At 34.8% G+C, this 16,005-nt stretch overlaps 1 protein-coding gene across 2 annotated transcripts in view; it reads left to right on the top strand.

The window, feature by feature from the left end:
- The window catches only part of LOC125917260 (E3 ubiquitin-protein ligase NEDD4), an 86,123-nt gene that overhangs the window by 29,644 nt on the left and 40,474 nt on the right, over window positions 1-16,005 (top strand). For both annotated transcript variants that reach the window (XM_049623517.1, XM_049623516.1), the window contains exons 2-3: window positions 13,518-13,568; window positions 15,088-15,149. In XM_049623517.1, coding sequence (XP_049479474.1) covers window positions 13,518-13,568; window positions 15,088-15,149 — 113 coding nt within the window. The remainder of the gene's footprint in view (window positions 1-13,517; window positions 13,569-15,087; window positions 15,150-16,005) is intronic.

Here is a 16,005-nt window from a genome sequence, read left to right as displayed (position 1 = left end):
AAAACTGGCTGAAAAGCTTTTTCTGAGTCTGGAAAGCCATTAAATGATCCAGGAAGATAACCATCATCAAAGCAGTGAGAAACATGGGCAAGGAATCAATAAACTAATCTGGAGCCCAAACATTACCAGGTTATCACACTGGTGGCAGAAAACTAAATTCAAGTCCAGGTTGAAGAAGGCAGTCAGATTGCAGGGAGTTGAGCAGATCATTTAAACCCTTTTGATTTTTGTTCCAACAATGTCCAACATACCCTCTTGAAATGGGCAAGCAGGACTTAGTCCATTGCCTAAAAAGGGAAATCTGATACCATCTTCTTTTGGTGTTGTAGCATTTCCTGTAACATTGCTGCTTTGGTTTCCTAATGCTAGAACTATTACTCTTTTCTTCCTGCTAAGTTCTCTCAACGTCATAGAGTACTTCCTGTGTCTAAATAGCTAGTTTTTATAAAAGAGGGATTGATACAAAGATAATTTATTCCAGTAAGTCAGGCCATTTCAAATTTTTTAAAAAATGATTTAATACTTTTTTTGGAGTAGAAGAGAACTATTATACATATGTTAAAAGATACAAGGTGAAGAAGAATTACAGAGGAGGAAATTAACAATTTAGTCTCACCAAGAAAAGTTCCATTAAAATGGCATTGAGGGGTGCCTGGGTGGCTCAGTCGGTTGAGCGTCCGACTTCGGCTCAGGTCATGATCTCGCAGTTTGTGAGTTGGGGCCCCACATCAGGCTCTGTGCAGACAGCTCAGAGCCTGGAGCCTGCTTCGGATTCTGTGTCTCCCTCTCTCTCTGCCCCTCCCCCACATGTGCTCTTTCTCTCTCTGCCTCTCAAAAATAAAGAAAAATAACAAAATTTTAAAAAATAATAAAAATAAATAAAATGGCATTGAGCTATGCCTCATAAGTAGAAGTTACACAGGCAGAGAGAGAAAAACTTTCCAGGAAGCATAAGTGAGTTTGAGAGGGCAAAATCTAGGGTTTGTTCAGCAAAAGCATAGTACTCTACTGGGTAGGCTTATATTAATAGATGAAGCTGCAAGGTCAATTAGAAAAGCAAATGTAGAAGGCCTAGCATCACATACTAAGGAATTTATAGTTTTTCCTCTGGGCCAATATTTCTGAAATGTGTTCCTCACCAGTTTGTAAGATACCTCATCCCGTTGAGAAATAAGTTTATAAAATGCCACATGCTATACTCTTAGAATGTCACAGTGCACACTAGGAAAGTTAAGTTCCTGAGGTCCTACAGGAGATAAACTTCTGAATTTTGTTTAACTAAATGTTTCCCAATTGTGAGACCAACTTGAACTCTTTTGGTATCCAACAGATCTATGATTTCTTCAGAACACACTGGGGAAATGATGTTTATTCAAAAGTTTTGAAAAGAGGATTGTTATAATTAGAAAATATGTTTTTATTTTTTGCAATTTAAGCTAAAAAGAAATGCAAGTACCTGACTCCTTTTTCTTCTTTTAAAACTTAAAAAAAAATGTTTTTAATGCTTATTTATTTTTGAGAGAGAGGGACAGAATGTGAGTGGGGAGAAGCAGACAGAGAGCGGGAGACACAGAATCCAAAGCAGTTTCTGGGGCCCAACTCTGGGCTTGAACCCATGAACCATGAGATCGTGACCTGAGCTGAAGTCAGACACTTAACTGACTGAGCCACTTAGGCACCCCTCCTTTTGTTTCTTTTAGAGGGATTCTGTTGTTATCTTGAAGTGTCTTAATTTACATTGTGTTATCTTGAAACTAGCAAACCATTTGCAAATAGGAGAATAAATAGATACATTTAGATGCCCTGCTCATGCTTCTTTAGCTGTTATCATTGTTTACTCTTCCTGGTTTTCTTTAGAAATTGAATTGAATAGAGATGTGGGACTACTGGATCAGCAGCAAGAGTTATCACTTGAGGGCTTGTAAGAACTGCAAATTCTCAGTCCCTACCCGGAAGTTTGACAACCACTTGAGTGGACTAACTCAACTTGAATCTTTGAAACTCTAGATTAAGGGTGGAAGCAGAAGTCTCTGGACGATTTCCCCAGCTTCCACAGCTTCCCTTTATCCATTTTAAAGTGATGATTTTAGTTCATCTTCTCACACTTACTTGTTTTTAAATTAAATATCTTTGGTTTCTTTGGATTAAAGTCACTAGATCTTTCTCAACAGTGGAAGCTATCTACTGATTTCTCATTTAGACTACAGATAGAATTCCCCAGAGATAGCTTTGATCTCTTCAAAAGTTTATTTTTTTTCTTTCCCTAATAGCTTGGCAGACATTCCTAGAAAGAAAGAAAAAAAAAAAAAACACTAGTAACATATTATATTGGAGCTCAGAAGAATGAATCTCTGTGTCTGTTTATTTTCAATCAAGAAATGAATATTTTTCTCTCTGGAAAGAAGAGCCTTGTCCCTTTTATCAGTTACCTAGTGGTAGGTATTTCTTGGTTAAATTATAACTTTATACATTTAGTCCTCTTGTAATTTTCCTTTGGTTGGAAATATAAATCTGAAACAATGGAGAAATTTGATGAGCCCTTCACCTTTGTGAAGTCGTCGGGGGAGGGAGTTGTAATAACTGCAAAACTTTCTTCTCATCTTCTATAGTCCTTTGGTTTAGGGGCATACAATATAAATTGCTTATAAAAGTATGTTGGCTACAATGAGGCTTAATTTTGAAAATTATTATAAAATCCTATTCATGTTTAATAAAACAGTCTGATTCCTGTTCCTCCTTGTCTGCTTTAGAGCCCTTGATTTCTGTAGCATATTTTCAAAAAATGGTTTTCATTTGAAAACTCTCACAGTAAATAATAAGCTAAATTTTAAAGCATGTAAAAGTAGAGGACCGTGTCGAGGTAAATCGTCAGTTTTCACAATCTGTGATGATTATCAAGTTGAGACCTCCAAAGAAACTGGAATTCAGAGGCGGATAGTTCAAACCGAAACTGATTTAGACAGTGGCTTCTCCTGACTCCCTACTGCCGTCTATTAGGTAAAAATCCTTTTAAAAATGGGAGAGTTGCTAAAGGCTGTAGAACACATGTACTCAAATTTTCAAGCAGTATGAAGCTATTGTCAAAGAACAAGTACAGTTTGTGTCTCATAGTTAAATCTACCAGACAGGCTTGGCTGGCTGGCCGACTAGATCACAAGCGTGGGACGCTGAATATTTGCTTTAAGCAAAGACATCCAGTTTCCATAGCACTATGGTTTTATAGCATAGATCAGATTATACTGTTTGTTTAGCTAACACCATTTCCCCCTCAACATACTGAAAAGATTGAATCAATAAATCTTGAACTTCCAGAAAAACTTTTAAAATAAGCAGGTCATAGTACAGAGTGAGTCGGTATGAAAGTAGGAAAAGTAGAAGCTATGTAAATGCAGTTTTAGTTAATAAGATTTGCATATGTTAGAAAATAGTTAAGCCAGAGTCATTTTTATGATTTTTAAAAAATATATAACATCTAGGATGTCTGGGTCCACGTAGTATGGATTTTTAGAGAAAGGATGTTCATTAAAAATGAGAGTTTTTATAAAATTTTGGAAGCAGAAGATATATGGTCCCTTATTTTTTATATGCTATAAATGAGCCCATTCATAAAAATTTTACTTTTTTTTCTCAGATGTTCACATGTGCTAATACGCTGTCAAGATGTCAACTTTTCATGAGTTCAAGTCAAGAAAATGTTTATCATCTTAACATAAATAATAGAAAGAAAGTTTAAATTCTACTTCAGAGAAAGAGGTTTTAGGTAATTTCACTTTTATTGTCTCAGCTTCACCTCTTTTTACTTTCATCTTTTATGATCCCTGGAATATCTCTTGATCATTTCGCTTAATTTAAATAATATGGTTAACAACACTTTGAACATTTTTGTAGTTATGAATTTTTGTTTCTCTTTTGCACCCCAATTCATTTTTTTAGAGTTGCAGTGATCTATACAGAGGAATGACATTTGCATAGCGACAGTTTGACTATAGCTGTGTGAAGAAAGTAGTTATGGGCACCAAATAAAATATTGACTCAAATGCACACTTTTGATCTTGAATCTTTGATCTTGTCTTAGAAAATGTATATGTGGTTTTGGCTTACTCAGGACACAGTTCCCTTCTGTAACATCCAATCAGTCACTGAGGTCTGTGTCCACTTCAGATTAGTTCAGAATAATCTACTGTAGTCTTTATTAATTACACAAAATGAAAATCATACTTACAGGGTTACATACTAACCCTCTGTTTGTTCTCCATATTTAAGAGTCTCATATGTTTTGTCCCCCTACCTGTTTTTATATTATTTTTGCTTCCCTTCCCTTATGTTCATCTGTTTTGTATCTTAAATTCCTCATATGAGTGAAGTCATATGATATTTGTCTTTCTCTGACTAATTTCACTTAGCCTAATACCCTCTAGTTCCATCCACGTAGTTGCAAATGGCAAGCTTTTATTCTTTTTGATTGCCCAGTAATACTCCATTGCATATATATACCACATCTTCTTTATCCATTCCTCCGTTGATGGACGCTTGGGCTCTTTCCATACTTTGGCTATTGTCAATAACACTGCTATAAACATTGAGGTGCATGTGCCCCTTTGAAACAGCACACCTGTATCCCTTGGATAAATACCTAGTAGTGCAATTGCTGGGTTGTAGGGTAGTTCTATTTTTAATTTTTTGAGAAAACTCCATACTGTTTTCCAGAGTGGCTGCACCAGTTTGCATTCCCACCAGCAATGCAAAAGAGATCCTTTCTCCACATCCTCGCCAACATCTGTTTGCCTGAGTTGTTAATGTTAACTATTCTGACAGGTGTGAGGTGGTATCTCATTGTGGTTTTGATTTGTATTTCCCTGATGATGAGTGATGTTGAGCATTTTTTCATGTGTTGGTTGGCCATCTGGATGTCTTCTTTGGAGGAAGTGTCTATTCATGTCTTTTTCCCATTTGTTCACTGGATTATTTGCATTTTGGGTGTTGAGTTTGATAAGTTCTTTATAGATTTTGGATACTAACCCTTTATCTGAAATGTCATTTGCAAATATCTTCTAACGTTCTGTCGTTGACTTTTAGTTTTGCTGATTGTTTCCTTTGCTGTGCAGAAGCTTTTTATTTTGATGAGGTCCCAATAGTTCATTTTTGCTATTGTTTCCCTTGCCTCCAGAGACCTGTTGAGCAAGAAGTGCTGTAGCTGAGGTCAAAGAGTTTTTGCCTGCTTTCTCTAGGATTTTGATGGCTTCCTGCTTTAAGTTTAGGTCTTTCATCCATTTTGAGTTTATTTTTGTGTTTGGTGTAAGAAAGTGGTCCAGGTTCATTTTTCTGCATGTTGCTGTCCAGTTTTCCCAGCACCATTTGCTGAGGAGACTGTCTTTATTCCATTGGATATTCCTTCCTGCTTTGTCAAAGATTCGTTGGCCATATGTTTGTGGGTCCATTTCTGGCTTCTCTATTCTGTCCCATTGATCTAAGTGTCTGTTTTTGTGCCAGTACTATAGTGTCTTGATGACCACAGCTTTGTAATACAGCTTGAAGTCCGGAATTGTGAAGCCTCCAGCTTTGGTTTTCTTTTCCAAGATTGCTTTGGCCATTTGGGGTCTTTTCTGGTTCTGTACAAATTTTAGGGTTGTTTATTCTAGCTCCATGAAGAATGCTGGTGATATGTTGATAGGCATTGCTAAAATTACTTTAAAAAATCATCTTGATTAAAAAAAAGTGCTGATAGCTAAGTCTGAAAACTAAAACTATGCTATATTTAACTTATAAAGTCCTTCATATATAAAATTATTTTTATTCGTGTTTAAAATTCATTTTCTTTTTTTTCAAACCTGATGTCTTTTTTTTCAATATATGAAATTTATTGTCAAATTGGTTTCCATACAATACCCAGTGCTCATCCCAAAAGGTGCCCTCCTCAATACCCATCACCCACCCTCCCCTCCCTCCCACCCCCCATCAACCCTCAGTTTGTTCTCGGTTTTTAAGAGTCTCTTATGCTAAAATTCATTTTCACTGATTAAACAACATGATTGAAATTAAAAGTTGGATATTATAGCAAAAACCTTTGGCTATGTTTGGCTTTGATTGTGAGGAGATGATTCTTTCTTTATTATTTTGCTTTATACAGTAGAATTGCCCTGGGAAATGGTTTGTAACTCCAATTTAATGGAAACTTTTTAAAGGCAAGTATTCTTCAAAGCTATGTCACTAACTTCTTTTTAAATTTCTGATTTTTTTGGTAACATTGGGTTCTCTTAAAGCAGAAATTCAACCACTCTACAGCCTTATTAAAGTTAATAGCGGTTTGTCCTCCTAAACTTAGAGCCATCTAGAGTTATTATTGAAATTTTGCAAAAACAGCAATTTGATTTTTCTCTTTTCATATTCTAAAAATTGTTTTCAGAAACTGAAATTCATATCTTTAAAATATTAGAAAAGGTAGTATTTACTGACAGAACTGTGCCCACTACAGATGGTCCTGTTTAAAATCACCTGCTGTTCTAAATTCTTACTCAGATTTCAGGCATTTTTAAATTATTTATATTTTACCAAATGCAAATTTGCTCTATGGAGTAAGTTGCATACAGTTCAAGTATAGGAAATAACTCTCACAAAGAAATGCTTGATATTCAGAATTTGGAACAATTGGTTGGCTAGAGAAACATTAATGAACATCACAGACTGACTCGCCTTCACAGGAATGAATGTAAAACTATTACTTTTTCTTTGTAAATGGAAAAAGAACCTCTAATTGTCCTATATTTATAGCAACCATATGTCCCTGACTTTCCAGGATAATTCCCACTTTCATATTCTCCATCTCCTCAGACCATGAATATTGATTTTTAGTTTGGAAAATTTGTTCACTCTTCTAATATTAGAAATACAGTTCTTTGGGACCATTTCATGTTAAGTAGAAGTTAAGAAACTCATTTCAGATCACTTGTTTTAAATAAGGAAGATGTGTTGCAAGAAATTTTTGAAGTGTGTTTTTACATACCAGAATTACTTGAGACAGAGAAATTTTCATTATGTGGGATTTTTGTTCTGTGCTTTTGTTCACAAAGTACAGTCAATGGACAAGAAACATGGAGCAGTATATGGAATGAGATGTTTTCTTTCATCTGTTCCACCGTAACCAGGCACTGCCTCTGCAATGGAAATTGAATCTATAGGGAAGATTTCTAAGTTAAGAGATTTTGAGAAATAAAGAGCACCATAAGTACATGAAAACATGTTCAACATACTTGGCCATCAGGGAAATGCAAACAGAACTACAGTTAAATACTACTTAACACTGACTAGGAGGGCTATATCAAAAAGATAGGTAAATTATAAGTGTTATTAAGGATATGGAGAAATTGGAGCCCTCATACAGTGGTGGTGGTATTATAAAATGGTGCAGTTACTTTGGAAAGTATGGCAGTTCCTCAAAATGTTGAACAGAGTTACCATATGACCCAGCAATTTTACTCCTAAGTGTACACCCAAGAACAGTGAAAACATGTCAGCACAAAAACTTGTACTTGAATGTTCATAGCAGCTTTATTAATAATAGCCAAAAAATGGGAACAATTCAGATGTCAATCAACTGATAGATAAATAATACAATATATCCATACAATATAATATTCAGAAATTAAAAAGGAATAAAGTATGGATACTTGCTATAATGTGAATGAACCTTGAAAACATTATTGTAAGTGAAAGAAGCCAGTCATAAAGGACCACATATTATATGACTCCCTTTATATGAAATGTGTAGGCAAATCCATGGAGACAGAAAGTAGATTGATGGTTGCCAAGGCTAAGAAAAGAGAGAGGAAACAGGAAGTGACTGCTCATAGGTATGGATTTTCTTTTTGGAGTGATAAAAATGTTCTAAAACTGATTATATACTTTAAGTGGGTGAATTGTATCTCAATGAGGGTGTTGTTTGAAAATGGAGGGTCTTTTACTCACTGTTGGAAACATTCTGTTTTACACCCTCTTTAGTAGTGGTTCTCAACCAGGGAGAATTTTGCCACCCAGGGGACATTTGGCAATATCAGGAGACATTTTTGATTGTCACAACCAGTGGAGGGGTGCTACTGACATCTAGTGGGTAGAATCCAAGAATGTTGCTAAATATCCTTCAATGCTCAGGACAAGCCCCCACAACAAAACATTATCTGGCTCATATTGTCAATAGTGCCCACGTTGAGAAATCCCGTTCAATAACTGTGTTAACTCTAGTGGTAATTGACCACAGCCATGTTTATGAAGCACTGCAAGATCATGAATTATCAAACAGGTAGATGTTTACTCTATTCAGTTTAATAAGGGCAAGGCTATTCAATAAGACAGAACCAAAAAAAAACAAAAACAAAAACAAAAACAAAAAACCCAAAAAATGCTTTATTTTCTTATCTGGTGAAGCCTAAACTAAGTTAATTAGATAATTCAGTTAATCACAATGGTTTATTCATCAGTCATCCTGGTTAGGATTTTACTACATTTTGTTGTATTTTACTTTCTTACTATTTATAGCTTCTTAAACATCAGATTTACAGAGTATAACATCTAATTGCAATAAAAACAGGAACAAACCCTAGTTGGCCTTGAAGGTATAACTAAAAGGTAATTTGTTCATTTCAAAAGTTATCAACTCAGGTTCTAAAATAGGGATATGAGGGGCACCTCGGTGGCTCGGTCGATTAAGTGTCCAACTTCGGCTCAGATCTCATGGTTTGTGAGTTCAAGCCCCGTGTTGGGCTCTGTGCTGACAGCTCAGAGCCTGGAGCTTGCTTTGGATTCTGTGTTCCTCTCTCTCTGCCCCTCCCCTGCACATGCTGTGTTTCTCTCTGTCTCTCAAAAGTAAATAAAACATTAAAAAAATGTTTTAATAGGAATATGAACCCTAAACTAAGCTAATTTGCTAGACTTCCATCTCCAGCCATGCTTTTTTTATTCTACATACCTGTCTGACATGTCTACAGACTGTTTGACTGGACAAGGAGCAGGGGCTTCATTAACGAATCCAGCATTTCAAATACAACAGCTAACATTCATTGGATGGTATTGCATGCTGGCTATTATGCAAAGCACTGAAGGTATATTATCTTATTTAATTCTAACAAAACCCTATAAGGTAGATATGTTATTCCCGTTCTTCTGGAAGCATCCTTTTATTTTATTTTATTTTATTTTATTTTATTTTAAAAGGTTTTTGATGTTAATTTATTTTTGAGAGGCGGGGAGGGGCAGAGAGCAAGAAGGAGACACAGAAGCTGAAGCAGGCTCCAGGCTACCAGCTGTACACACAGAGCCCAATGTGGGGCACAAACTCACAAATGAGATCATGACCTGAACTGAAGTCAGATGCTTAACTGACTGAGCCACCCGGGCGCCCCATGGAAGCATCCTTTTTAAAAAATGTTTATTTATTTTTGACAGAGAGAGAGAGATCAAGCAGGGGAGGGACAGAGAGAGATGGAGGCAGAGGATCCAAAGCAGGCTCCACGCTGACAGCTCCCAATGTGGGGCTCAAACTTGTGAACCACAAGATCATGACCTGAGCTGAAGTCAGGCGCCTAACCAACAGGCGCCTCTGGAAGCATTGTTTTTATAGCCATCCATCTTTCCTGCACCAGTATGTACTGGTTTTTCTGTAGATCTTACACTACTGTTATTCAAAAGTTCCCTTCCTCGTGACTTGGGGGATCCTCTTTTCTTGTTTCTCATCTTGAATCTCCTGCATCTTCACTTACCATGATATACTCCCTTATTTTGGTGGAGTAAATCCTCTATTACCTTACTAAGAACATCAAGTGTCTAAAAACGTCTTTATTCTGCCTTCATTTTTAAAGATCTTTTGGCTGGGTATAGAATTCTATGTAGGAAATATTTTTCTCCCACAATTTTGAAGGCATTATTCTCTTGTCTTTCAGTTTTGTGTATGATCTGTTTTGTGTCTCTCTAGACTTTTAGAATTGCTTTATCTCTGGTGCTCTGAAATGTCACATTGATGTACCTTGCTGTGCATCTTTTCTTCATGCATTTTGCCTAATACTTAGTGGAGACTTTCATTCCAAAATTCATTTCCTTAAGTTCAAGGGAAGTTTCTTAAAATGCTTCTTTGATAATTTCTTCCCTTCTCTTTTTTCTCTCTGGAATGTTTGTTAATTAGATGTGGACTTAAGTTCATCCTGTAATTTCCTTATTTTGGGAATCCTGTAGTCTTTTAATTCTACTTTATGAGAAATTTCTTTAACTCCATTTTCCAACTCTATATGAAATTTTTTATTTCAGTTATATTTTTAATTTCCAACAGCTCTTTTTTTGTTCTTTCAGTGCTTCTTTTATAACCTCCTATTGTTTGTCAGATATTTCATCTCTTATGTCTGAAATATTAATTTTGGTTTTTCTGAAGTATTTCTCTTGCAGTATGACTTGATACTGATTCATCTGACTCCTTTATTTCTGTTTTTTGGGGGGAGGGGGGAGGTCTCTGTTTTTCAAGTTACAGATTTTATTCCAATATTTAGTGGTCCTTAACTGTCCATAATGTATAAGATTCCAGTGTTTATTGATTACTTACAGGATGCACTGAGAAAAATGCCAATATCACTTTTATGGTATTCTTGCTCCCCAAATGCATAATCTAAATTCAACCATGAAGAAACATTACACAAACCCAAACTGATGAACATTCTGTAACTAGCCATTCCTCTTCATAAGAGTCAAGATTATGAAAGACAAAGAGACTGAGATACTTTACTGATTAAAAAACATTAAGGAGACATGACAACTAAATGCAGTATGTGATCCAGAATTAGATCCTGGACCAAAATTAGTGGGACAGTTGGTGAAGTTTGAGTAAGATCTGTAGATTAGCTAATAGTCTTCCCGGTTTTCTTATAATTCAATAGCAAAACAAACAAAAACAAAAACAAATCTGATTTTAAAAATGAACAGAAGATCTGAATAGACATTTTTCAAAAAAAAGACATACAAATGGCCGACAGACACATGAAAAGATGCCCAACATCACTAATAATGAGGGAAATGCAAATCAAAACCACAATCAGATATCACCACACACCTGTCGGAATGGTTATTATCACAAAGACAGGAAATAACAAGTGTTGATGAAGATGTGTAGGAAAAGAAACCCTTGTGCATTGTTGATGATGTAAATTGGGACAGCCAATATAGAAAACAGTGTGGAGGTTCCTCAAAAATTAAGAATAAAATTGCCATATGATCTAGGAATTTCACTGCTGGGTATTTTCCCAAAGAAAATGAAAGCACTGACTCAAAAAGATATCTGCACCTCCATTTCATTATAGCAGTATTTACAATAGCCAAGCCACAGAAACAACATAAGGGTCCATCGGTGGATGAATGGATAAAGAAGATGTGAGATGTATATATATATATACACACAAGTATACATATATATATATATATATATATATATATATACACACATACACAATGGAATATTATTCAGCATAAAAAAGAATGAAATTTTGCCATTTGCAACAACATAGATGGACCTTGAGGGTGTTAAGCTAAGTGAAATAAGTCATACAGAGAAAGACAAATACCATATACTCTCACGTATTTGTGGAATCTTAAAATAAATAAATTAATTAATTAATTAATTAATTAATTTACAGAGAACAAGTTGGTAGTTTCCAGTTTCCATAGGAAGGGAGTTGGGGTGGGTGAAGTAGGTAAAGGGAGTCAAAAGGTATAAACTTTCATTTATAAAGCAAATTAGTCATGGGAGTATAATGTATAGCATGGTAACTATAAATAATACTGTATTGCATATTATAAATCTTCTAAGAGAGCAAATCTTACAGGTTCCCATCACAAGAAAAAAAAAACTATGTATGGTGATAAATGTTAGATTTATTGTAGTGATTGTTTTTCAATATATACACACATTGATTCATTATATTGTATACCTGAAACTAATATAATGCTGTATGTTTATTGTACCTTAATAAAAAAAAGGTGTATGAATGGATGTGTGTAGGTAAATGTCTGAAAGAAGTTTACTGAACAGTTAACCCTGGTTCACTCTGGAACTGGGATTGGAGGGTCAGGGTTTTTCACACGTTACTTTAAATACTTCAATAAATATTACAGGTGACAGATATTGTTAAGCATATAGGTTTTTGTTTACAATTAAAAAACCTAAGAATAGAAGATTAAATACATAAAAGTGTTACTATTTCCTCTAAAAAAAATAGTATTCCTGGTTCTAATCATTGTGCTATAGTTATCTAAGATTAACATCTTAATGTTTGGGGAAGCTGGCTACTTTTCCTCCAATTGTCCTATCCTCTCTGTCTCTCTCTCTCTCTCTCTCTCTCCCCCTCCCTCCCTCCTTCCCTCTCCTCTTTTTCTGGCACTCCAGTTGCACATATATGAGACTGCTTGAAGTTTTTCCATAAGTCCTCCTTATTTTTCATCTTATATAAATTCTACTGGCATATCTTAAAATTCATGGATCTTTTCTCCAGTCATCTTCAATCACATGTTAAGTCCATCCCGTAATCTTTAATTTGGATATTATATTTTTCAGTTCTATATATGTTTTAAAATATACATTTGATTCAGTTTTATAGTTCCCATTTCACTACTGAGATTTTCCCCTCCAGTTATTCATTATGATCTTATTTTCCTTTTCAGTCCTTGAACATCTTTATAATAGCTGCTTTAATTTCTCTGTCTGCTGATTCCAAGATCTGGTTGGTCTTGGGGTCAGTTTTTATTGACTTTTTCTCTTGATACTGGATCACATTTTTCTGTTTCTTTGCATGTTTAGTAACTTGTGTACTGGTCAATGTATGTGGTACATAATTGAGATAGTAAATTTTATTATCTTTCCCTGAGAGTGTTGATTTTTGTTCTAGCAAGTTGTTAACTTAGCTGAGCCTTCCAGCCACTGCCTTTCATACGTGCAGTTCAGGGATCAGCTAAGAATTTGGGTAGAGTTCATGTATAGATTTAGAGGGACTTCTGTGGCATCTTTCTTTCAGAGATTGTCCCTCTCACTTTCTAGCTATGCTGTTAGCCTCAAACTAGGTTTTCAGCTTCCTCAAATGAGTAAGATGTCAGATGTCTGTTTGAGTTCTAACCATACCACCATATGAACCGTGAAGTACAACGAGGGGAAAAGCGATGTAAATATGAATCCTACCCAATACAGTTCCTTCTTTCAAAGATTGACTCCCCTTCAATTTCTGCTTGCTTGTAGTAACTCTATAGTGCTTTCAAATAGCTGTTTTCATAATTTTTCAGAGTATATAATTATCTGTAAAATGATCAGTCTAGTATACTCTATTCTATAATATACCATAAGTTGTATCATATTACCTTTTATTTTACATTATATGGCATAGGATTAAACAACAAAAAAAGGCTTCTACATTTTTTCATGAATGATGGCAATAGCTCATCAAAATTTCTAAAAATGTTGAGCATATTACTAATCTTATTTTTTATTCTTTTTCTTGTAGACAAGAGATGATTTCCTAGGTCAAGTGGATGTTCCTCTTTATCCATTACCGGTTGGTATAGATGATTTTAATTTTTATATTTATTCTTTTTTTCTAATAAATACTTACAGATACACGATATTACAATATAATAAATGTAAATATTTGATTTGTAAAATGTATACTTCTATAATTTCTTGACCATATTATTTTCTGAAAACTCATCTCAATTTTCCCTTTTAAGGATTTTTTTAATGTTTATTTATTTTGAGAGGCGAGGAAGGGGCAGAGAGAGGGAGAGAGAGAGAGAGAGAGAGAGGAGAACCCCATGACAAGCAGAGAGAGGTGATGATGATCTGAGCCAAAGTCACGAGTCGTACATTTAACCGACTGAGCCACCGAGGAGCCCCTAAGTTTTCCATTTTAATTTTATTTTCAAGACTCCCTAACATGAACCCCAATAAGAAATAGACAGCTGCTGAGGTTGGTTGACATCAGGAAAGCATGTCTCAGGGAAATAAGTTTGGAAACATTCGGCTGAATGGAGAGAGCTTAGTCTCGCAGAAAGAAACTAAGATCATTTACGACAGTCTGGGCATGAAACTGAATGTGGACCAAGCATATAACAACAGAGGAAAACAGATTCAGAACACATTTCATAATAAAAAATTATTAAGCCAGTTTTCTGACATTGGAGGTTGAGAAAAAAAAATAAACAGAAAGTAAAGATAGTACAGGTTGAATTTGGGACATCAAGGGGGTGTCTCAAGTAGAATAGGTAGGAGGAAAAGCCATTTTGTTTTGAAAAATGATAGATTTATTTTTGGCCATAATGAATTTCAACAGATAACAGGGGAAGTGGAAGGCCTAAAGTGGGCAGCTGACAGAAATACAAAAGTCAATTGTGTAGAGAAAGGCTGGAAGGAGTGAGAGTTCTCACATTCAGGTGACAGCAGAATCTCTGAGAACGATGGGCTGTCCAAGTAAGAGAGGTGAGAGCATTGAAAGCCAAACATTGACCCTTAGTCAGGGTGGGCCTATCAGAGAAGACAGACAAGGAGAAACAGGTGGGGGATAAAGGAAAATAATGTCATGAGAATTTAAGAGTTACAAGACTGAATGGGTAGTTAATGCAAAATGTAACAAAGAAATGAACAAAAGCAAAGGGCTGTTGAACTTGATAAAGACAAGTAAGGCTTCTTTACTGTATCAGTCTTTTGAGATATTTATTGGTTTTCTATAGTCTTTAGAGATCACAAGCTTTTAATAATATATTTAATCCAGTCTTGCTCTCCAGGCTGTTTTCTTTTTTGTTCTCCTAGGATGGCCTCTATGTTGTAACCACTTCTTCCCTCTATGTGCACCTGCTCAGCTTATTTGGTATTAAGGCGTGATCCCACTGCAATTCCTAGGGTTCAGGAAAGTGAAAGCACTAGCAAGGTGCCAGATATAACCATTGAATGAGCTAAACCTATATTTTTCTCACTTCTAACTTCAGCCAAGGCTTAGGTCATAGTTCATGAATATTTCCTTAAAAGTACATGTTTTTGGTGTTATAGATGTATCTTGAAAACTTACTGTTTTATTCTAGACAGAAAATCCAAGAATGGAGAGACCATATACGTTTAAGGATTTTGTTCTTCACCCAAGAAGGTCAGTAAATATAAAATAATAACATAATGTTTTTTAAAATATTATTATACCTTGTAGTAGCCTCTTTGCAGATTCAAAGCTTAAACCTTTGTAAATAAGCTACTTCTAAATATTATTTTTAAAAGCTTTACTTTTTATTGCTGATTAAAAAGTAATATATGCACAGTATAAAAAATTCTGAAAATACAGAGAAGTGATCATATCCCTTTAGGAAAGACTTGTCCCCCTAATATTTATCAGACTAGAAAGTGGAAATTTGTCATTACTGTTTTATTATTTATTTTATATCTTAAAATATATATAATTTTGTCATACTATCCTTTTCAAAAGCACAAGCATTAATTAAGCCAAAAGCAATATCTAACTTGATATGCACAAAAACAATTTCAGAAAAACCTAACCACGTTTTGATACTTTAATAAAAACAGGTATTTAAGAAAACTCAGATATTTAGAGAAAATAATTTGAGCAAAGACTAGAATTTAAAACCTGAATAGCATGTTCATAATTCCATTTTTGTAAACTGAGTTACTTGAGTTTTGTTAAAATTTTTGTTTAAGCTGTAAATAAAACTCCTTTACAAAAAAAAAAAAACTCCTTTTAATATTCTGTGCCACCTAGTTAAGTAAAATCTAGTGAGGATGTATTGATTTACTGTCAAAAAGGTCAAAGTCAAAATAAAGAAGTACATCTGCAAAAACAACAGTATTTGTCTTGTTTTTTAAACTAGAAAATACATTAGAAAAATATACTATGGGAACTGAGTAAAATTTTTCATTAAAAAAATTTACTCTTTGTAATATAAATTATTAAAGCAAAATAAAAGGGACAGTACTCTCTGTTAATATTTATATTC

Source organism: Panthera uncia, unplaced genomic scaffold, assembly GCF_023721935.1.
Source record: "Panthera uncia isolate 11264 unplaced genomic scaffold, Puncia_PCG_1.0 HiC_scaffold_163, whole genome shotgun sequence".
NCBI lineage: Eukaryota > Metazoa > Chordata > Mammalia > Carnivora > Felidae > Panthera > Panthera uncia.
The sequence above is the reverse complement of the archived record's forward strand: the minus strand, read 5'-3'. Positions and strand labels throughout refer to the sequence as shown.